This window comes from Psittacula echo (assembly GCF_963264785.1).
Source record: "Psittacula echo genome assembly, chromosome: 6".
In the NCBI taxonomy this organism is placed as follows: Eukaryota; Metazoa; Chordata; class Aves; order Psittaciformes; family Psittacidae; genus Psittacula; species Psittacula echo.
The window spans coordinates 10,230,944-10,252,868 of record NC_137743.1 but is presented as its reverse complement, the minus strand read 5'-3'; the positions used below and the strand labels follow the sequence as shown (position 1 = coordinate 10,252,868).

The following is a 21,925-nucleotide window of genomic DNA, read 5'->3' as shown; positions in this document are numbered from 1 at the left end:
GTCCTCACCCTGAACCTCCTCTCAGGTCTGTACTGATGCCCCAGTGCCTGGGCAGAGCCGTTGGCTTTCAGAGGGCATCCCATAGGTGAGTGCTCTTTCATAGGCTCCTGGGTGGTCCAGGGCTGGGCTGTCATCTCCCAGAGCCTTTCCCCAGGGATTCCTGCCCTCTCCTCGTGCACGGGCTTGTTGCACCCCTAGCTCAAGCCCTTTCTGCAAAGGAAAAGTATGAGCCAGGGCTGAACTCCCAGGATTTAGTAGTGAATAGGCTGCTCTGTGCCGGCTTTGGGAGGGCGAGCGGCTGCGCATCCCTGTTTTGTCTGTTCCTTGGGAGCACGGTGTTCCACAAGCATTCCTCAGCCTTGGGGGCAGTCAGGGGTCCCCTTTTCTCTTGAGCAGCCCTGGCCTCCCCATCCATCCTTCCAAATGGCTGAGCAGTGATGTGCCTGGGGAGAGCTCTCATGAGGAGCAAGACATTTACTGGTTGTACCAGAGCGGTGCGTTGAAATCATTCAGCATTTAACTCTCTATGAACCTGATTTACCATCCTTAGAGCAGACTTCACTTGCCCTGCAAAGCCAAATAGGGCTTTCTGGCTCTTTGAAATGGAAGTTGTTTTTTTATAACCTTTTAAGTTCCTTTAAATTTTGGGGTGTTTTTTTGCATATTCATGTTGAGAGAGGGAGTGGGAATGTAATAGACATGAACAGCCTTAAAACCGCTCAGTGTTCCCAACCCATGGTCTTTAAAAAAAATAAATAGAAAAGTTGCCTTGCGGGCCAGCCAGTTCAAAATGCCTGCACTATATTTAGCAACAAGAGCAGCGTTTTTGGCTATTTACAGATTTGTGCGCTCAGGGCTGCTCTGATGACTCCTGTGTTTTAACTTCGGGGCTGTGGCATGTAAGTGTGACAAATGCCAATCTGGGGAGCGCGGGTGTGTTGTGTCTGCGGGTGCGGGCGCTGCTCCCCAGGGCCACGAGTTAGGTGTTCGCTGCCGGGCTGCTGCAGAAAAGCAACCCTCACCTCTCCAAAACAAACCTCTTCCACAACCACAAGTATTTGGCGCATGGGGCAGAGTCCCTCCAGGACATGAGCTATTGCAGAGCTTCTGATACCCTTTTCCATGGGAAGAGGCCCCAGCATTTCTACATGGAATTTTTTGACATTACAAGGTTTTTTTTTTTATCCTGCCTCTCTTCCCCTTGCCCTTTGAGAGGAAAAATGCAGGCTCATGCATGTTGCATTTTTCCCTATGAAGGAAAAAATCTGGTTTTTCTTTTTTCTATAGTTACATGGAGCAGTGTATGATTTTGATTTGCTGTTTAAAAAGAAGGGTTTTCCTCCCCAATCCCTTAAAACCAAAAGGATTATCTTGTGTTGGTGCACTGTGCTGTTTGACTTTTGTTTCTAGTCGCTTTAGCTCAGGGGGTGGATATGCATGCCAGCATAGTTGTTTTGACTAAGGAGAAATTATCTCTCTGAATAAAAAAAGATCATGTCTCCAAAACTTCTACTAGTGTGTTTTGTACATAATTGTCCCTAAAATACGCCCATTTAACAAAAGTTGCTTAAATTTAATGTAGAGCTTATTGTTACATGAAAACTCAAAATGCCTTTCTGGAGGCATGCCACACCTTTATTGGGAATTTGCAGGACCGGGACTTATTTAAAAGGCACCCCAATGAAACTAAGTTATACATTTTAATAAATGTAATTCAGTGTTGTCAATTCTAGACCATATTTGTTTTAGCATCTGTTCTGTCTGCATCTCCTTTAAGCAAACCCAAGGTTTTATTTGTTCTTGAGGAAGAGTTTGTGTGGCTGATGATTCAACTGTGAATATTTTAGAAATACTTCATTTAAATACCATAAGTGTGCATTGCATTGTGTTGGTGGTGCTGGAGGAAACCAGAATATAAATACATGAGGTGGCTGCCCAGGAACAAGAGGTAACAGCACAGATTTAGTGAATACTTCATTTGTTTGCTTTTTGCTTTCATCCCAAATGATTCACTTAGTTCTCTGCCTAAATATAATTCTTCCTACTTAACCAGGAGTCAGCTTTGCCTTTGGCCAGACGGGGTGTCTTTCCATGGGTATCTGAAGGCAAACCTTCATCTTCTGATGGACAATTGGGATGTCCACCTTGTGTTCGGAAGGAAGACGGGTGCGAGGAGTCTTGCTAGACCCATGGACTAATGCCCTCGGAGAAGCAAATCGCAGGATTATTGATAAGGCAAACAACTGGTGCCGAATCCTGGGAGGGGATGTTTCTTTCCCAGCTCTCTAGGAGGGATTTGCAAAGAGCTGTAATCCTGGGTTAGGAGTAATTTGTTGCAGCAAGATGATACTTGAGTGGCAGGAGGATTCTGGCGGAGGCAGCGAGAGGGTTTTGTTCAGAGGAGTAGTTGGTCTCGCAGAAGGTCAGTCTGACACAAATCCCAGCCCATGAGTTTTGTTTCTTGGCCAGTGCAATTAACTGAAGGGACTTTCGACCTCTTTTACATCTTTCAAAGACATCTCCACACATCTGGGCTGAAAGATTATGGTGAGGAATGTGGACCAGGATATGATGCAGTGGAAAGTTTTTTTTCTGCAGGCTCTCTGAAAAACAAAATAACCTCAAGAGCAACCTTCCCAGCTTCTTCTAGGAGGTCAGAATATTGCTGGTTTCAGTGTTATCTCTGGGACTTTTTCCTGAGGTTGCCTTTAGGTTACATTTCTGAGTTAACTTCTTAGGTTTGTTTAAAAAAAGACAAAAGTTAGCAACCCTGGGGAAAGAGAATTTTGCAAGCTCTTGGTTTTCATGAGGGCTTTGAAACGCTTGGAGCCATCTATTCTGCAGTAACCCCTCATCGCATCGAAGACCCAATCGCACATAAAAACCACAAGGGAGGCGACAGGAAATTGGGTCTGAAATGTGCTGGGTTTACTAGAGAGTGGCTCCCAGCAGTTCACCCAGAATTGCTACACTGGCAGGAATTTTTGTGGTAGTGATTCGAGTCATGAGTTTCACTTACCCAACAGCGGCAGAAAATATGACTCTTTTAGTGAAACCCTGTTAGGCGACATTACAATAACAAGTGAACAGCTAAATTCTCCTATAGCATCTTTACTCTGGGATCCCACCCATCCCATTCACAGGTACTTCACAGGATCTGAGATGAGAATTTGGATCAAAGAGTGAAGAAATAACCCCAAGCAACCCAGATAATCTGAGAGGCCCCTTTGGAGGTGGATGTGCCGTGTGGGGCATCCTTCTCCCATCTTGCCCTTGTCATGGGTCTGTTTGGCTTCTAATAGCTGCAGGTGCTGAGTGCTTTATAAGTTGACCTTCTTCTGGCTCAGATTTTGTAAACTGGGGGTGCTGGACTTGTGTGACTCTTCATAGAAAGTGTGTAACAAACCGCTCGTACTGGGTCTTTGTGGGCTGCTTTGCTGAGGCACCGCCATTCATTCAAACTGCTGCCACAGCCAGCCCTTCTCCTCCTCCATCCCTCTGCAGCATAAAAACCCAGATCAGGATTTTTTCCTCCTACAAATAGGAAACTCTTCAGAGAACAGATTGGGCAACTGTCAGTCTGATGATAGTAGCAAATGAGGAAGGCAGGTAGGGCTGGTCCATGACAGAGGTGAAAGGAAGATGGGAGCTGTCCTGCGCCACAGATCCATGTGACAGGGCATGAGGGGAGCAGAACAGAGCAGACACCTTCTGCAGTATTGAAGCAGGACCAGGCTGGTTGACCACCGAATATAAAAAACAGAACCTCCTTTACAGATGGAGTTACGCTCTGAACAGAGTTGGAAAGTTCCAAGGGAGGCAAGGTTCCTCTGGAGCAGCCCTTCTGTTTCAGTGGAGGTAGTTCAGTGCCGTGATCTCTGTCTTTAGCATGCTGTCAGATATTTTTACTGTCTTCATTTAATGGGGAGGAAAGGATTTATACTTTATAGACCATAAAATGCATTCTTGGACTTCATGCAAACACTGGTTACCAATTGTTCTCTCACTCTCTGGGAGATTGCCAGGAAGAGAAATTAAATGTGGGTCTGTGCATCGAATTGTTTGGTGAGTCTTGGAGGCTGGTTAAGCTTTGAATCTAAGACTTTGTTGAGATTTCATGACTGTCCCATTCTTTCTCTAATGGAAACTGTGCTTGAATGGAACAGAGCAGGTTGCAGGGAAAATCTGAGGAGAGTAGTTTGAAGATGAAGAAGTTAGGGTTTTTTTGATGGCTTTAAGTAGATGAAAAGTTTGTCCTTGCTCCTGGACTGAAATTATGCATTTTATTTGCTTCTGCCTTTTGGAACAGTACTTTACAGACATGCAGATAGTACTAGGTGAGCCTGCTGATCTGTTCAGTGGGAGCTGTGGCGGCTTTCAAATGAAATGTGAGAAAGTAATGGTGCTTTCCCAAGTTCCACCCAGGCTCAAGAAACGCTGCCTGCAGTTGTTTTGCTGAGATACCATGTGAACTGCAGAACGTAATGCTACTTCTGTGTCACATGAAAACTCTTCCTCTTGTAAAGCTAAAAAAGTGATTTTGAATCCTTGCGAAGCTGATGAGCCTTTACTTAGCTTCTTCATGCTCAGTACCAGTACCTTAGAACTTGGCAGTAGTCTACAGCCTTGCATTCATTAGAAGCAATCCCCGTGTTTTACTCCAGTAGAACTAATAGCGAGAATGCCTTTCATCTATGGCAGAATGAGAAAATTATTATCTGAATTTTCTTGAACTTTCATAGGCAATGATTTTTAAGGAAGCTTCTGGTTATTCTCTTTAGCTTTCTCCCATGGAAGCCTCCTCTGTGCCCTTATCACTGTATATAGAAAAACCTTGTAAGTAGGGCTGGTGTGTGGCATTATTAATGGGATGTAGTTGTTAACATTGCATCTCATCCAGGATGTGGGAGAAGAGCTGTGTGTGCTGTGAGGACACAGAGCCTGGTGATCAGTCAGGAGAAAGCAACTGATGTGGTGCTTCTGGGACATGCCTCCATCTCCATTCAGAGTGCTCACCCAGGAGGGAACAGCAGTTGTTGAGGTGCCCATGGAGCTCAAACTATTTCTTTGTGCTTTGTTCCGTCCCAAACAGGCATTTTCTTGCCCATTGTCTTTGATTGCTCTGTGTCTTCAGTGGGGCACTTCCAGACTGCAGGATTCCTGGTCTCAGGCATCCCTCCTTTGAGATGATCTCAAACTGTTCAATCACTAATGCTTTTCTGTAACTTTAATGCTATGGAGGACTCAGCCTTCTCTTTTTTCATGCCCTAGAAGCACTTGAGCAATGTGACAAAGGCACAGGCGAAATATTAAAATGAGCAACTCAAGGCCCTGATTTCAGGGACTCTTGTGTATTACTGGAAGGGAAGGAGACAAGGTCACTCAAGTTCTCAATAACAGGGAAATTCAAGGCACTAGAAATGTCTTGTTCAGGAATATAGCACAAGATGGCTTGGCTGATACCAGTGCTGGTGACCAAGTGGCATGTTAAATGCTTAATGCCCTGTGTGCATGTGTCTGTGCAGGTACACAACACTTAGTTCCTTTTTTCCTTTTATCCCTATTTCTGTATTTTATTTAGTTTTATTTTTCCAGTGTTGCAATAGCTTTAACGGTGATACTGGTTTAAAAAAAAGTGGAAATATGTGATAAATACTTCTGTGTTTTTACAATTTCATGCTTTCATTTCTTGAGAGCTGTGGGGAAATCTTTTTGTGTGGAAAGGATCAGTCTCATTGAAATGAGCTTTGTTGCTCTCATTTTGAGCAGCTCCCCTGTGCCTTGTTGTAGTACATTACATATTCTGTAGAAGGACTGAACGTCGTGGGTGGTGTCTACTACTTCTCATACAAAAAATTCCAGACATTGCAGATCTGCAAGGAATTGGAGGCCCTTTTAAAGTTCCTTCGGCAAGCTCCTTCAGTTATTCAAAATGAATGCTTCAGGTTTTGCTCTCCCACTTCACACCTCTACAAGCAAGATGATAACTGAAGACCAAAAATAAGGGGTTGAGGTAAAGGAAGGGATAGAGCAGAAGCTGAGGGCTCACTTTTAAATCCTTAGAGGCTTTGTCTTATGACTTAAGTGGGGACACCAGTAGGTTTCAGGCCTTTGCAGGTACCAGGATGATTATCCTCTTGCAACTATTATTCTTGTCTGCAGAGAGCAATTATAGTCTTCTTAAGCTTTGTCTTCATTCCTAACACCTTCCCCATAAACCTCAGCCTTCTCGGTATTGCTCTCTCCTGTGTTGCTACTGGACTATCTCTGGTTGAAATTTGCCTAGATAATCTTAAGGTCCTTTCCAACTCTAACTATTCTATGATTCTATGCCCACTCCCAGAAGAGCTGCTAACTAAATGTCACACGAACTCCTGAGCTTCCGAGTTGATACCCAGGTGTGTACTTCCGTGTGATTCTGCTGTGCTGGCCAAGGGAGAGACTCACAACAGCAAGACCAGGAATATTTCCGCTTGCATGGCATGTTGACATGCAGGGAGGAAGCGCAGACTCTGATGGTGGAGATGTGGTCCCATGGTGAGGGGAGGTATTGGAGGCCCCTAGCATGAAGCAGACTCCAGGAGCCCTGCTCCTGCTTGTTCCAGTTCCTGGGAGCTAATACACACCAGCTGCAGGAAATCTGAGCTGGGAAGCGTTGTGCAGCTTTGCCTCCGTTTAAAAATACAGCTTTATTTTTTTAATTGAGTCTATGTATTTATATGCTGTGGGACATCACTTGTAGGGCATTCCAGCAGTGAAAACAATAGCCTGACAAGGGAGCAGATCCAGGTTGGACACCAGTGCCGGAAACACCTGTGAGCTCTGTGCCATCCCTTCCATGGGGGCTGCGAGCCTGGCCCCGGCATGGGGGTGGCTGCTGGCTCTGAGTAGGAGTTTCCACTGAACTCCTCTAGTTTTCAATGTGAATTTTAGCTGCTTTTGACCAACTCTGCTGTGAAACCTTGGGAAAGATGTTTGTTTGTCCTACTGCTGCCCAGAAGGCAGCCACTTTAGGAGGTATTTGTGGGGTGGGCGTGCAAAACTGCTCTCAGTGGGTCTGTGCTTTGTAGGACCTTCTGGCTGCAGATGGAGGTGCGGACGTGATGCTCATACGAGTGGAGGGTAGGGTGGTTTAGGTCATTTTTGCTCCTCTTCTACAGAAGAAATCTGTGCTGTTCAAATCATTTGCCTTTTCCCTTGTGCTGACAATTTAACAGCCTTTTTAAAAGCTTTGGTTTCTCTCAAGCATGCTCGCCCCATACGTGTTTTAATTTTTGTGCAGAGGCCTGGAGCTTAACAATTATTTTGCTTAAGCTCTCTGAGACTTGCCATAAAACTTCTTCTTTTTTTTTAAACATACACACATGCTAATGATCCCCATCAGATCATATTGTTAAACAGGGAATAAAACACTACCGCCAAGATGACATGTAAAAAATGTTAAAAGCAGGCCAGCAGAGCCCGTTTCAACAGTTCTGCTCCGAAATAATTTGCACAGATTTGTTAGAGTTAATTTGTTGAAAAGTTCAATGTTTGTACAGGCAAGTCCTAATTTCCACACTGAGACACAAAGCGGGAGAGGAGCGAGCCCATGTCCAGCGTTTGCAGGAGCAGGATGGTGGGAACTTCCCTCCCTCCTACCCTTCCCCCCTGGTGCAGGAATGTAAAGGCAGTGTCAGAAGGCTGGGAAAGTCGGCTTCGGATTTGTGCGGACTCCTTGCAAATCAGAGGAACCGTCTGGCTCAAATCTGCATTTAGGGCCCAGAGAAGAGGATTTCCTGCTATTTAGTTGCTTAAGGAAGGAAAGGATTTACCTCTTTGCTGTAACAGGACTTAATTTTTCTCCTCTTTAATAAGAATATCGCAGCGTAGGGTGGCTGTAGTAAACCTGCGAAAGCAATCACGCCTCTCCCCTCTTCTCCTCTGCCCTTGGCGCGCCATGCAGCGACTCCCCTCTGTCCAAGCATCCTCCTGTCCCAGCTCCCTGCTCCAACCATGGCTCGGCATCTCCTTCCATTGTGAAAGAGAGAGTTGTGGAGGGGGGAGGCTGCTGCGACATCGCTCCCTCGGACGCTGCCTCGCTCGGCCCGCCATCTGGATCCAGTTAGCTCTCTCGGCAGTAGGGCTGAGTCTCATTTCCTCCAACCAGTAATGTTATATAGGCAGTGATCCTGTTCTGCCCTAACATAATTGAAAATTATGTGTATTGTAGACTCACAGCGCTGAAATGTAGACTTGTAAAAATCTGTGGCTCAGGTAGCCTGTGGAGATTGAATTTGGCACACAATGAAGCTTTTATGTAAAGTAAGAATTATAAGCCACCACATCAATATTGTGTTACAGGCATGACAATTCTTGGATGGGGAGGCCTTGAGTCGGGCTCGTCACCTTAAACAATGCTAATATTTCATACTTTATCAGCAGGGCTGGTGTTTTGAAACCAGCAGATTGGACTCTTTCTTTTACAGAGTCGAAGCTGTGGGTTCATTAACATGATGCAGGCATTGGCTGCGGGCTCTGGCCCTCTCTGTTTATCTGACAGACAGAACATCTCGCCCTTGGTGGGGATGGGATGCTGTTCTGGATCCTGGCCACTTGGTAGAGCTCATGGAGGTTGCTTTGTTGACCCTTGCGTGTTACTGCGTTCCATGGGGACTGTTTTACTTATATTTTTTCCCCCACTGGTGTGTTATCCACTGGTGGAAATGGAAGCCATCTATGTCTGTGCAAAACTGAGCCCACTGGGTTTGGACTGTTCCTGGGCTCCATGTGCATGTCCAATAGGAGAAGCAGCTTTGGGTACGTTTTCTGTTGCGCTGTAAGACTTTCTGGATCCTCATCGGCAGGCATGAGTAAGAGAAGGACTTTACTGAGAGTCCAGACTAAAAGGTTTTAAAAGCAGAAAAGCAAAGTAGCAATAAGAACGTCTGAAACTTTCATCTTGCACTTAAACTGGTCAGCCTGGTGTGGGAGCACCCGTGCTGAAAGCGTGGGCTCTTGTGACATCGAGGTGGAGCAGAAGCAACCATAGCTCTTGCTCTGTTTCTTATAAGGGAATTTATTGCTAGTAAAACCAGCAGAACTGACAGTCCTGAAGGCTTTATAATCCCTGTAATAATTACTGACTGGATGGGGTCTCATGTGAGCTTGCTCATGCTGCTCTTTTAGTGCCTCAGTCTGCCCTTGGGCCAGTCTCCGAGAAGCCCAAGTGTTTCTTGGCTTGTGTTTTCAGGACAGCTGCTGACCTGGGCTCCTTCATGGGTTGTCATGGTTGTAGGAATATTCCAGGGTTGCTTGTGACCATGAAGTGGTCATGGAAAAATGAGGGTGGTTGGTTTATTTTGGTGGGTAATCGCTTAGTGGCCATTTCCTGAAATGCCACTGTTCGAGCTGGCAGGTTCTTGTAAGTGCTTTAGCTGTGGTAGCAGCAACTTCTCACTCTCCCGAATGGTTGCGGAGTTTGAAACACAGTCATGTCCCATGAAGTACATATCCTGCGAGGACATTTTCCTTGGAAGAAGGGATAAATAGTTCACTAGCTGGCTGGAAAACCTGAGGAAGCGGTAGCAGCTGTGACCCATCAGGACCCTTTCTATAAACTCATATCCCCCCTTTATGTGGTGGGGTTATGATCACTAAGACAACTGATGGACTTCTAAAAATCTAGCAGTTGACTTGTTTAATAATGCCATCTGCAAATCTGAAGTGTACCAGATTTCCCCTCAAGTTAAGAAGCTCTCAGTCAGCTTAAGTTTTGGGCCTATTTTCCTTGCACTTGGGTTGCGTTTTTAAGCATTTTTTTGAAACCACAAAGGGTTAGAAAGTTACTTTAACATCATCTCAACTTTAAAATTTATGTTGTGGTCAACTATATTGAAGAGCAGGGATTTGATACAAGTGATCAAATATCTGGAGGCTTACAATTGAGTTACAGAGTTAGAAATGTCACTTTATGGTAGACTAGTTCTGGTTTGTTTGGGGTTTATTTCTTGTTTTTAAGAAGTGCTGAAACATTCTGGTCCACATTGCACAAATCCCAAATGTGAAGATGAATAAAAACAAGGCTTCTTGGAACTTGAGGAACTTGTGTGGGGCACAAATCCAGAGTATGGGTTTTGTTTATTTGCATTCCAGTAGCTCAGAAATCTCAGGCCCTCCAAGCGATGGGAATTGGTAATGCAGCCTCCTGCTGACTCGGTGACTTTTGGTCACCTCGGTGCCCAGGGTCTTGCAGCAAACAGGCCTTGCATGCTAGCGAATGTTTTGCATACGTGAGCAAATGCGATAGTGATGTGCTGAAAGCATGGAACCAGATCCCCTTCCTTCCTTCATGGAGATTTAGATACGGCTTCTGTTGTTCGCCTGCGGTGGTGGTGGGTTGTTTGTGTGCGGTTGTGCCTCAAGGTTACTCTTACTAAAAATAAATAAATAAAAGCCAGGAGGAATGGGTAACCATAACTATTTATGTAGCTATTTTTTAGGAGCAGATCTGTTAGATCAACCAGAGTCTAGTGCTTAAATAGGATCTGCTTAACAGCAGTGGCCTGATCTATGTGTACAGCTACTGGGAGGAGGCTGAAGGTATGTGGTGGTACATATTTCTTCCAGGACAATGCAGGGCTTTCAGACATCACATATTAACACTATGCTGAACTGGCACAGTGAAGCACCGTGTGGAGAGAAAAGCTTGGTCTGAAGTTATGTTTAGGTGTACTTTGCAGAAGTCTGTTTGGACTAACTAATTTCTCTGTGGGTTTGCTCTTGGTCAGCATCAAGCACTTCTGATGCAGCAGTCCGGGTACCAGCTTGAGACTTCACCCGTTTGGTGGAAGCTTTAGGCTCTGCTGTGTGACCTGGCTGGGTTGCAGTGGCTCCTCCAGTGAGTTTAGTGAGAGGATGTGCATACCTGAGAGCAGAGGTTTTACTGGATACTTGATTCTGGTTAAATATGTGGGAACGTTCTGCTCCTTCTTGAAGTGCAATTAAGCTTTTGCTTTTGAATCAACACCCACTTGTGCTGTGGACTTGCAGCCTGTGTGTATTCAGCCTATCTGCTGATGACAGTGAGGTGAAGAAGTTGTGTCTATCCACAAGTGCCTGGCTGGCACAGCTGGGCCTGAGTGTACCAGGCTGTGCTGTCTTAGACATCATGAATGAGAGAGCTTATCGAATTTGGCCTTGTAATTGAACAAGTTACATTCTGAAATCCCTTAAGGGTTGTCTGACAGAAGATAAGCAAGAGGCAAATAATGCATGGTGACGTCCAGAAACTGTGAAAAGTAGAGAAAATAGGTGTGAAGACCCAGCAGTGCTGGGTCCTTTTGGGGTAGACCTCTGCCTTTAGGGCTTCTAAATGCTGGGAAGCCAGAGGAATTGACATGGTGCATTTGTTGAAAGAAGGCTGACAGATGACCCTTTAAATAATGAGATCATATTCTTAACCCACGATACTTGTATTCTCTGTCCTGAGACCGATAATCTACCTTCCCCTCCCTTGTCCCATTCTCTTCATGGTTTTGGTATTGTGTTTCTGTGTGGGTTTTATTCTGCTTCTAGATTTGCTGTGATTAGTAAAATCAGTGTAATATTGTCTTTGCAATCTGCTCCATTTTCTTATTACTGGACTGTAATGCCGTGGTATGAAATTGTGAAGTGTTCTGCACAGGTTTTTGTCTTTGCAAACATGCAAAGTCGTCTTAAGTTTTGTTTCAGTTCTTTGCATTAGTTTTAATTTATATCTTTTAACCATGTTACCTAAGATTTATTTTATTATTATTTTTTTTTTTTGCCTTTCTTTTCTGAACTCATTTTTCTTTTCCCATTTTTGTTTCCTCCATCCAGTATCTGCAGATGAAATGGCCACTGCTTGATGTTCAGGCAGGGAGCCTTCAGAGTAGACAAGCCCTCAAGGATGCTAGGTCTCCATCTCCAGCACACATTGTTGTAAGTAAATGCAGAAAGATGTTCTTCCTTTGTTTAAAAAAACATTTTGACATTTGACATTAATGGCATTGGTTGTCATCAGTTTTCTTTTATACGAACTAAAAGAGAAATACTTCAAATAAAGCCCCTTATGAGCCCATGGTAAAAGGAGGGAATGCATTTGCTGTTGCTGGGCTGCTTATGAAATTACCGTTCATGTGCCTCGTAGGAGAGCAGAGAGTTGAAAACGCTCTAAATTTGCGCACTGCAGAATTAACTAGTGGCAGTGAAGTCCAATGAGGCTGGTTTACACATCAGACAGTGTTGAACTGAAGAGAATGAAGAGACGCTTTGGAAAGCATTAAAAAAAGAATAAAACCCAAGCTTGTTCTATGGCCTTTACTAAGAGAAATCTTGTCTTGCTGCAAAATCTTGAAAGTAAGTTTGTGAGAGTTGGGTAGTATTTTACCTGGGTGCACGCTCAACAAAACCAAGCTCAGCAGAGCACATTGCTTTGTGTTGTGATGACTTCCCATGAACTAAATGTGATTCAAATGTTTACTACTTACCTGCAAAATATAACTCTCTTTATAATGAGTAGCATTGCAAAAAATAGCTTTACTAACTGCTTAAGTTTTCAGTTTTTGGTTAAATTTGCTTCTCTTGTAAAAATGATGTTGATTTTGAAATATCAATACAAATTTGAATGAGAGGGACTTCGGGGGTTTATTTTACTTGCTTTATTCCCTAAAGGTCTAAAAGGAAGCTGTTTGTTCATATGGTGTCACGCAAGAGGGGTGGTATGCATTGGTCCATCCTCACCTACAGCTGGTGTCAGTGCCGTCTGATGTTAAGGAGCATCTTTGCTCCGAGTGTTCCAGAGAAAGAAGACGGCACATTATGGGTTAGAATATTTCTTCTGAAATACTTTATCTTCAAGTTTTACATGATATTTAACTTTTTTATAACCATTGGGTGATAAGGTGAATCCCAGGAAAAGGAAACATTGCTCATTCTTAATCTTCGGCTATGCAGTCTAAAGCTGGTAGATCATCCAAGACACATGTTTGTTTTGTTTGAAATCTCAAATCACACTCGACAGTTTTGAGGAGCTGCTTTTTCCATTGTTGTCTCTTTAACTTGAGAATTGTCATCCCATTGTTATGAGTGTCTTTTGCTTAAAAAGAAAATCGATTTGCTATCCTTTAGAGTCCACAGCTTCTAAACCATGCCTCAGTACGGCAGAGAGCCCTGGGAACAAGACTGGTCTTTGCCTAGTTGTTGCTGGTTGCTTCACTTTCTTGGAATGGCTTTGCTTCTCCTTCCTTGGAAAGGAAGGCCACTTGGGCCATCACTGGAGGGGGGAGATCAGAGAAGAGATGTTTGTCTGGTTATTTAGAACTCTACAGGCATCAAAACCTGCCGTCATCTTAATAAGAAATGAACTAAAGTAACTTTCTCATTTTAATGATTTTTTTCACTGTTGTGCTGGAGGACCAGCACATAGGATGGGAGCATTCCTGGGGCTGGCAGGCTGGAATGGTGTCAGCCTTGTAGGAGACGATGGGTAGGTAGCAGGAGGCTTGCCCTGGCTGGTTGCAGCCTGGGAGAGCAGACTGAGCTTGGTGGGTAGCTTTGCTGGGGATCACCTCTGCCTCAGTGCTGAGCATCTGCTGTCCCTAGAGCTTCCTGCTATGCAGGAGAGTCTTTAAGAGCCAAAGCAGCTCATGGTGCAGGGGGCTGGTTGGGATCCCATCCCCTCCACTTGGGTGTGGGTAAGGTGGAGATGAATGGACAACACAAATACACAGACAAAAAAACAGAGTTCAAAACCCACTATCATTTTGGAAAATAGAGAAACCTGTTTCCAGGGAGGCTGAGGTTGATCTGCCTTGTATTTTGACCATTTATGGGGTTCTTATGGGTCTCTTTAAAAGCTGTTTCTCTCTGCTATTCAATAAAAAGCATATTTACCATAGCAACCACTTAGGCCGTGAGGAACATATACTACCTCTGAGATGGAGGCCACCTTCCAAAAGAGCCACAGCTGGCATTTGTAATGTGATCTTTTGTGCTACTTACAATATTGGAGGGAGAAGAGGCGGAGGAGGCAGTAAGGGAGGGAGCAGTGGGGTTTTTGGGAGGGGGGGTGGTGTTTCTGCAAGGTTTAATGTTTATTTCTAGCAGCAAATTGTTTTGCCTTGTTCTGTTAAAATAAATAAATAAGGGGCAGCTTTTTCCACCCTTTTTTCCTGGCATCTGCCCCAGGCCACATTAATTCTGTGGAGTAAAAATGGTCTTATTTCTTGGTAAACAAAGTTAGAGTAGGTAATGGCATTCAGGGGAGGGTGATGTGGCTGCAGATGCCAATTGGCCTGGGGTACGTCAGGCTTCTCTGGTGTCACTGCTTTGCCTGCCCACGGCACCTGGGACCCGGCTGCTCTTGCATGAGGCTCTACACCCGCTTCTGCATACATGGAAATGTAATTAATCTCTTTATGGAGCAGTGAGGGGTATTCCATGGACACGCTGATGTTTCCGTGTGAGCGCAGTGTGGAGGGGTAGAAACTGGTTTTCCACCCACGTTGCTGTGTCTTGTCTACCCGCCAAGTGTACCTATGCCAGTGTTTCAGCTTGAAATGAGTTGCGCTGCCCTGAAGATGTGTAGGAAAATGCAAACACCTGCAGATGATTTCTTATCTCTTACCTGTCTCTGAAATCAGGATTTGAAGCTAATCTCTGCAGCTAAATTACAAAGAGAAAAGAGAGATGGTGGGGGTGTCTTCGTTCCCTTCCTTCCTTCATTCCCCCACTACTCCCCTCCTTGTTCCTTTCTTTTTTTCTCTTCTAACATTCTTCCTTCTCAGTGCTTAGCTGTGACTACCACGAGCTCCATGTCGGGGCTGCAGCCTTTACACCCAGCACCGATGAAATCCCCCTTGGCTTCAGTGCGAGTTCTTAGCTTAATGACTCAAGGCTGCAGAGCATGGCTGTCTGTAATGCCTTAAGTGAAGTCTGTACTATTTGTCAGCCGCTCTCCTTTCAGATTTAAGAACATTAAGTTGAGACTACAAAAATGGAAGCAAAAGACCAGCATGAATAATTTGGCTGGATTGCCCCCAGTGCCGAGGGCTGGGTTAATTCTGCTTTTCGTGGTGCTTGAGAGAGTCTCCAAGGCCCATAATGAGAAACAGAATATTAAACTGAAATTATGTTCAGCATGTCTTGAGGAAGGTACAGCATGAGGCTCCATTTGAGACCAATGCATTTATTTGCATTTAGGTGCTTCACTCATCCTGTAAGACTCTTGCATCTTGCTCTGGCACAGTCATGCTGCTTATCTGTGTCCAAAGGTGAAAGAAAACTGGGGGAAAAATTGTTTTAATAGTATGCTATTAAGCTTGCTAGGTCAAAATTCTGAATTTAGCCTGCAGATAGCACTAGTAAGAGGCTGGGATTTTTTTTAAAGGGTTTTTATGGTTATTTCCCCTCTTTTTTCCCTGACCTTTGATTTCATTGAAGATATTAAGACTTTTTAGAACAGTTTTAGCAGGAAGTTTTTGGGTGTAAAGCCGACTCCAGCTGGGTGCCTTGTGTGCTCCTCTGGGCAGATAGGCTGCTAGTTGTCCTGTTCAACGTGCACCTGATCTGCTTCACACATGATGGTGGTAGGGATGAGATCTGGGTGCCCTAGGAGTGGGATTCTCACATGGAAACTCCGTTGTGGTGTGGACAGGCAATTGAAAATGAGTATGGTATGTGTGTGCAAGGACCTCCAGAATCTGCTCACTTCAGCTCCATCATTCCTTTTGTATCTGTGAATGCATTCCTACTACCTTAAGGAGAAAACTAGTTCTGTTCTTCCCTGTTTTCTGCAAAGTAATTTCTCTGACTCAGCCATAGCCTGTTTTGGGCAGAAGTATGGGTGAAAAACTGGTCCCAGGATCCTGCCTCCTGCTGTCTCAGCTGTACGGAGACTTGCTTTTAGCTTCCTTTGTACAGGGCAAAACCATTCAGAACCCAGAATGGTGGTGGTTTGGTACAGTATATTTCTCACAAAATAGTTAAAGATTTAAAAAACTCCTGCATTTTCTTCTGCAGGGAGGCCTTTTGAAGTCAGTGTAAATGTTACCTTGGGGGTAGGACTTCTAGTACTGTTTGGCCTGGGTTTTCTAATATGTAATGAACGCAGCCATAAAGTAGACTGAATCCCCAAGAACAAAGAATCACTGTGCAGTAGTGTAGCTAATTTTTTTTGCTTAAGGAGGTAAAAATGTGTTTTCAAAACATAATATGACAAGCAAAACTGAAGGCAAAACTATCTGAAACATACTCTGTTCTCAGCCTCTCCCTGTGCGTGGGCAGCGAGTGTCTGGGACCACAGGGTGGCTTGGAGGGTTTCCTGGAGTGATTAGAGTTGAAGTTGCTCAGTCTGTCCTGCCTGGTCCCTGATTTCTTTGTCTTACATGGTTTGCATTTACACACTTTGGAAGTAGAGAGAGAGAGACCTACAGATATTAAGTTTATCTTAGATTTTAAAAGTCACCAACTGTGTCCCTTCAAACAAGCCAGAAGTGGGGTACATCCAGACAAATGCTCGGTCCTGAATGTATGGAGAAGCCATCTGGAAGCATAATCTTGCAACTTCCACTTGCAGTGCCCCAAGAGGGTTTTTAAAGCTCTTGCTTTGTTTGTCTTTAATATTTTGCTGTAGAGAGGCTATTCTTCCTCTGCAGTAACCTCAAGATGTTCTTGGATTTCAGGCTGTGTGTGCCCATGATGGGACACCCTGTTCCCTGAAGATCTGCAGGGCGACCCTTTGAGTATGAAGACTGTGTTGAGTTGCAGGAACATAGTGGTGTTTTGGGAGTAAGGAGTTGGGTATGATTCATGTCAGCGCCTGGCATTAAGAGGGACACTCGCATAGGGAGGGAGAGGGAGAGGACTGTGTGTCTGAACAGACCCTGCTGGCATGTAGGTCATCATGCCTTAGTGCATGGACCCAACACTCAAATCCTTGAGACCCACACTGCAGAAATATCCATGCAGGCTTAACTGGAAATCTCCTTCAGTGCCTCTCTCCTTTTTAAATGCTCTATACTTTATTTGGCTAATTGCTTTGGCAGTTGCAAAGTAAACAAAATGTTTCATTAATGCATGGCCAAAGTGTGCAAACGTCTTGTCCTGCATTTTCGGAGCTGCATGGAATTAAGCCACAGAACAAATTAAACTTGCTGAGAATTCTGTGGCTAAATCTTTCACCACTAATTCCTTTTGATTTTAAATTGGGACGGGTTGTGTTTAAAAAAAATCTCTGTTCCAACCTGAATGTTTAGGGCTAAGTATAGAATTTGCCTACCAGCAGCCCAATAAAATTGTTTTGGATGGATTCCTATAAAACACACGCATTATATTCAGTACCCACTAAATATGAATGGAAACCTAGTGCTTGGTTTGTGTAGAGCATGGAAGAAATGTGGGCTCCTTAAAAGTAATTCACTTGGTAAGGTGATGTGTTTGCAAAAAAGTTCAGACTTTTAGGGGGCTGCTTCATGCCTTTGTGTTTTCTCCGTGGCACAATGTCGGTCCTCTACTCCTAATGTAGGTACTGGAGGTAGTCCCTATGCTTTAATGCCAAGACAGGGGAAATTTGCAAGCTTGTACCTCTTCCTGTGAAGTGAGCAGGAATTTAATGCTTCTGCAAACATAAGTCAGCACTAAAGCACCTTCAGAAGATACCTTGGGGCTGGATTGGCAGCTGGGATGAATTGTCACGCTTGGTTGTAGTCAGGAGATCTGTGAGTAGCTCCAAGAACTCTGAAGTATTTGGATGTTGGGGTATTTCAGCTGTGAATAAATGCTATGACATGTATAGTACTGCCAACCCCAATTGTTCTAGGATCATGAGTCAGGCCTCAAAAGATCATGAGGATTGGTGGGGATTTTTTTGTGTGTGGTGTTCTTGTTTGTTTTCTGTTTCTTAAATAATACATTTTGTATTCCCTTTATTTGTTCTCTTGTTCCTGAGCCTGCAGGGTATACTCTGCTCGTTCTCAAACTTTTCTCTACAGCAGTTCAGGAGCTTGCTGTGTGCTGTAAGGCTGAGGTTCTTTAAGCACATGACTTCAAGGCTGCCACGCTTTAAGAAAAATAGCAAGCATTGCTAGACTGGCTGTAGAATTGTGGGGGCTGGCAATCCTAAGTGTTGCTCCAGGAGAAGGCAGCTAAGTAAGGGTGTTACGATATGCTTGGTACAGTCTGCTGAGCATCTGTTTCTAGTGAATCACCCACTTGGACTTGGGAGAACCTGGTCCTTGATACCGGCGAAGGGGCTGGCTCATGGGTGCTGGGGTGGCTTACCTTGAGGTGGCTGCAGTGTTCCCAGGTTTGTCTGACATTACTAGGGACAGCTTAGCAGCTCCTCCTGAAACAGCAGGTTTATAGCCCAGGATTCTGCGGTGAACCAGCACCAGTTCTGATTTCCTGGAGGGGCTGTGCTGCAGCTTCTGCTCCTGAGCTGGAGCCCTGAGGTTTGTCATTTTGGTTTGTCAAGGCACACCAAAACATATCTGGTGTATCTCTCTGACATATCTGAGTATTGGAACCTTCTGGGTGAGGGGGAAGCAAGCCAAAAGCTTGCTCATCAGAGATCTTTAAGAAAGACGTAACTATGCTGCCTGCAGGGTAGCGTACTTCAGGAAGTACATCTACTGCGTCTTGTATCTTTTGTTTATCAAATACCTGCTATGTCCCAAATGCGATGCAGATACGAGTCCCTAAGTTCTGTCCCTTCCTGACTAGTTCAGTATACAGTAAAGCTGCAGAAAGCAACACTTCAAGGTAGAAACCTACACTGGGAAGACGGTTTGGGAGGGAGTGTTTTTGCACAGAGAAGCCCAGGCTGTGTTTGGATTCAATCACGTGGCAGTTTATGTTATGCTGGAGCATGCATATTAGATTAACTTCTAGGGACTTGCATGGGCCTAAAATGAAATAACGGTGAGCTATCAGCTCTCCTTCAACAGGGCTGTTGTGCCAAGAGGGATGGAGAGAGTGCAGACGGTCCATCCCCAAAGCCCGGAGCATGCACGAGGACTGCAGAGCAGCAGCCGTGCGTGGCAGCTCGGCCTTGGCAGTGGGCAAAGAGCCGCAGCAGCACCGGGTGATGCTGGAGAGCCAGATGGGTGATCCTGTCAGATCAAAGATGATGTGTACCGAGGGTGGCAGACTTGGCAGGGCCGCTTGCCGCAGGTCCTTCTCCCTGTACACCCTGTCTGCAGATGAAGCTTGTGGCTGGATTCAATCTGGAGCTGAGAGAAGCAGGTACTGAATAATGCAGCCTCTTTTGGAGCCAGAGCCCGTGCTGACTGGAGCAGGAGCAGCCATCGTGTGTAGAGCAGAAGGTTTAATGGTGTGATCCAGCCCCAGCACTGTTTGTTCCCAAATTTCTAGAACCACCATCTTCCCTTTCCAGTATGGCTTTGGGCTTGTTGCAGAGCAGCAAAGCCCAAATATGCAGTCGAAGTAGCTGTCTCAGAATAACTATTCCTCATTATCTCTCCATGCAGCCACTCTTATTCAGCAGTAAGAGGTCCTTTGTATGGTTTAGCTTAATCTGCTTTGGAAACGGATTAAGCTAAATCTCACAAAGAAACTCTTAGTGCTGAATAACAGTGTCCACACGGAGAGATAATTCGAAATAGTTGTTCTGCATTTTTCAATTCACACTTGAGCCCTCGCATAAAAACTTCCCAGTGCAGACGAGCCCACTTGAATAGGAACCTCCTATTTTCTGTCTAAACAAGGTCTGTATACTGTGTCCAGGTGCTGTAGTAAAGAAAACAGCACATATTTATCATTAAAAAGAAAGGAAGGAAGCTGGCATTGCTGGACTCAGGACTATTTGCATGCCAAATTGCTCAAACCCAGAATTGCTGCTCTTCTCACCAGTTCATGTGGTTTGGGATTAGATTATTCATGGGATACTTCACTTTCTGGACAGTATAGACATCTGTACTCTCTCCTACGGAAGAAACTGGAGCTGCTCAGTAAGCCATTGTGTAAAGAGAAGGAAGGATGCTTTCTCCTCTGTCCTATATAGGCCTATTTGGCAAGAGGCAGACCCATTTTGGAAAGCTTTTGGAGAATAAGATATGTTGCAGATAACAAAGAGTGATGCCTTCGTAAGCAATGTTGCACCCCTAATCTCTCTCTGAGCAATGTTCTGCGCCTAATTTCACAAAACCAAGCTAGAATTCTTGTCAAACAGACTTTGGTTTTGAATACACAGTAAGCTGGTAACCGGGGGCTGGTTCCAAGAGACCTTACCTTGAGGTTTCTTTTGTCCCTGATAGATACCAGTGAGCAAAATCATTCAGCACTTCCCCGACATGGAGGTGCATTGCTCACTCCTCTGTTTCACCAGTGTGACCAGAAAGATGTAAAGTAACTTTCCCAAGTTGATTTTGAAAAACTGATGATTTCCACATCTGCATTCTACAGGCGTGCAAAAAACCTGCAGCCCCACAGGAAAACCAAACAAAAAAAGAAGAAATGAAGAAATTCTTGATTTCTAAACCTAAAATCCTAACATATATCAGACCTTACAAGACAGATACTTAGGGTGCTATTTAAGTGCTCCGTGTATCCATGAATCTTTGTGTCAGATGTACCTTGCGTGTCATCTCTCAGAATTGGGCAGCTAAATCAGTCCTTCCTCTAGCCCAGCAAGCAGAAGCTCTGCAGCCAGGCTTGCCTGTGTAGGAATGCTGCATAAGTAATGAGGGATAAGCTGGTAGTGGGTCCTGGGCATGAATGGTTTGAATCTGTACGTGTGTGTATACAAGAGGAAGGGTGCAAATTAAGGACCTGAGGGTGTCCCTGGGCCTTGCATTGCTACCCTGCAGAAAGAGTTGGGTCTGTGCTGGTTTCCTAGGAGAGGCGAGCAGTTCTCTGACACGCATTTTTTCCTGTTGGCAGGACTCAAAGACTTCTCAACTACTATTACTGTGGAAACTGGCTTCCCCTTCCCCTTCCTTTTTACTTTTTAGGCCTTGATTCAAGAAATCATTAAACGTGAGCCGGTGTCCATCCATGTTCAGGACAACATTTAAGTGTATGCTCCAAGTATTGTCTTGTATAGTGTCACTTTTCTGAGTTGGGGCAGTGGAAATGAGCATTTGAATGAAATAAAGCCCCTTCTTGAGATGTTGTGGCTTCTGCCTGTCCCCAGCTAGCAAGTACTGAGAAAGGGAATAGAGGGAGAGAAGGAATATTGTGTCCTGAGCTCTTCTCCCCTGGAGCTTGTCATTGCAATGATGTATTTCTTGCCATGGCTATAGGAGGAGAAACCCTGAAGGAAGGTTTTGGTCTCTTGTTGCTTATCTGCCCACCGGGAAATGCACAAAATCTCTCCATGGTCTCCTCCCCTGGGTGGAAGGAGATAATGTCTGGGAGAGGAAAGGCAAAACAACAAAATTCTTCCCTGTTGTATGCCTGCAGAGCACTGTAATGTCCATGTTGTGTGTTATAGGGATGTGACCGCCCTGTATTAAGGAAATAGTATTTTACGGAGGAGAGCGGAGTGAAAGGACCTGAAAGCCTACAGATTTCCTTACTATACATTTATGGCCATGAATGCTTCTCCTGCCAAGCAGCTGCATGGAAGCAGCACCACTAGAAAACCCCAAACAGCTGTAGTGCAGTCTCCCCTGACGGCAGAACTTCTGTCGCTGCATGTTGGGCATGTCCACATGGTTAATTAATATGAAGCAAGCAAGGGTTTACATTGCTAAAGCTGTAGCTGCTCCACGTTGACTCCCCATCTCAACGCTTTTCAAGCATGCTAAGCTCTTTGGAGGGAAGTCCTTTACTGGACATGAAGTAACCTGCTTCTCATTCCTCATTAAGGGGCTCTGATGGCCAGGAAGGGTTACCTTGGGATAAGCTCTGGTGTGAATCTAAGGCATGTTGGTTGCTCCACAATTGCTGCCCAAGGGGTAAA

At 44.7% G+C, this 21,925-nt stretch overlaps 1 protein-coding gene across 4 annotated transcripts in view; it reads left to right on the top strand.

Moving 5' to 3' along the window:
* Window positions 1–21,925, top strand: part of TCF7L2 (transcription factor 7 like 2) — a gene marked incomplete at its 5' end in the record, with an annotated part of 176,219 nt that overhangs the window by 50,871 nt on the left and 103,423 nt on the right. For 3 of the 4 annotated variants that reach the window (XM_080622066.1, XM_080622067.1, XM_080622065.1), the window contains one exon: window positions 11,842–11,943. The exons of the other annotated variant lie outside the window; for it this stretch is intronic. In XM_080622066.1, the coding sequence (XP_080478192.1) occupies window positions 11,842–11,943 (102 nt within the window). The remainder of the gene's footprint in view (window positions 1–11,841; window positions 11,944–21,925) is intronic. 4 annotated transcript variants of the gene reach the window in all.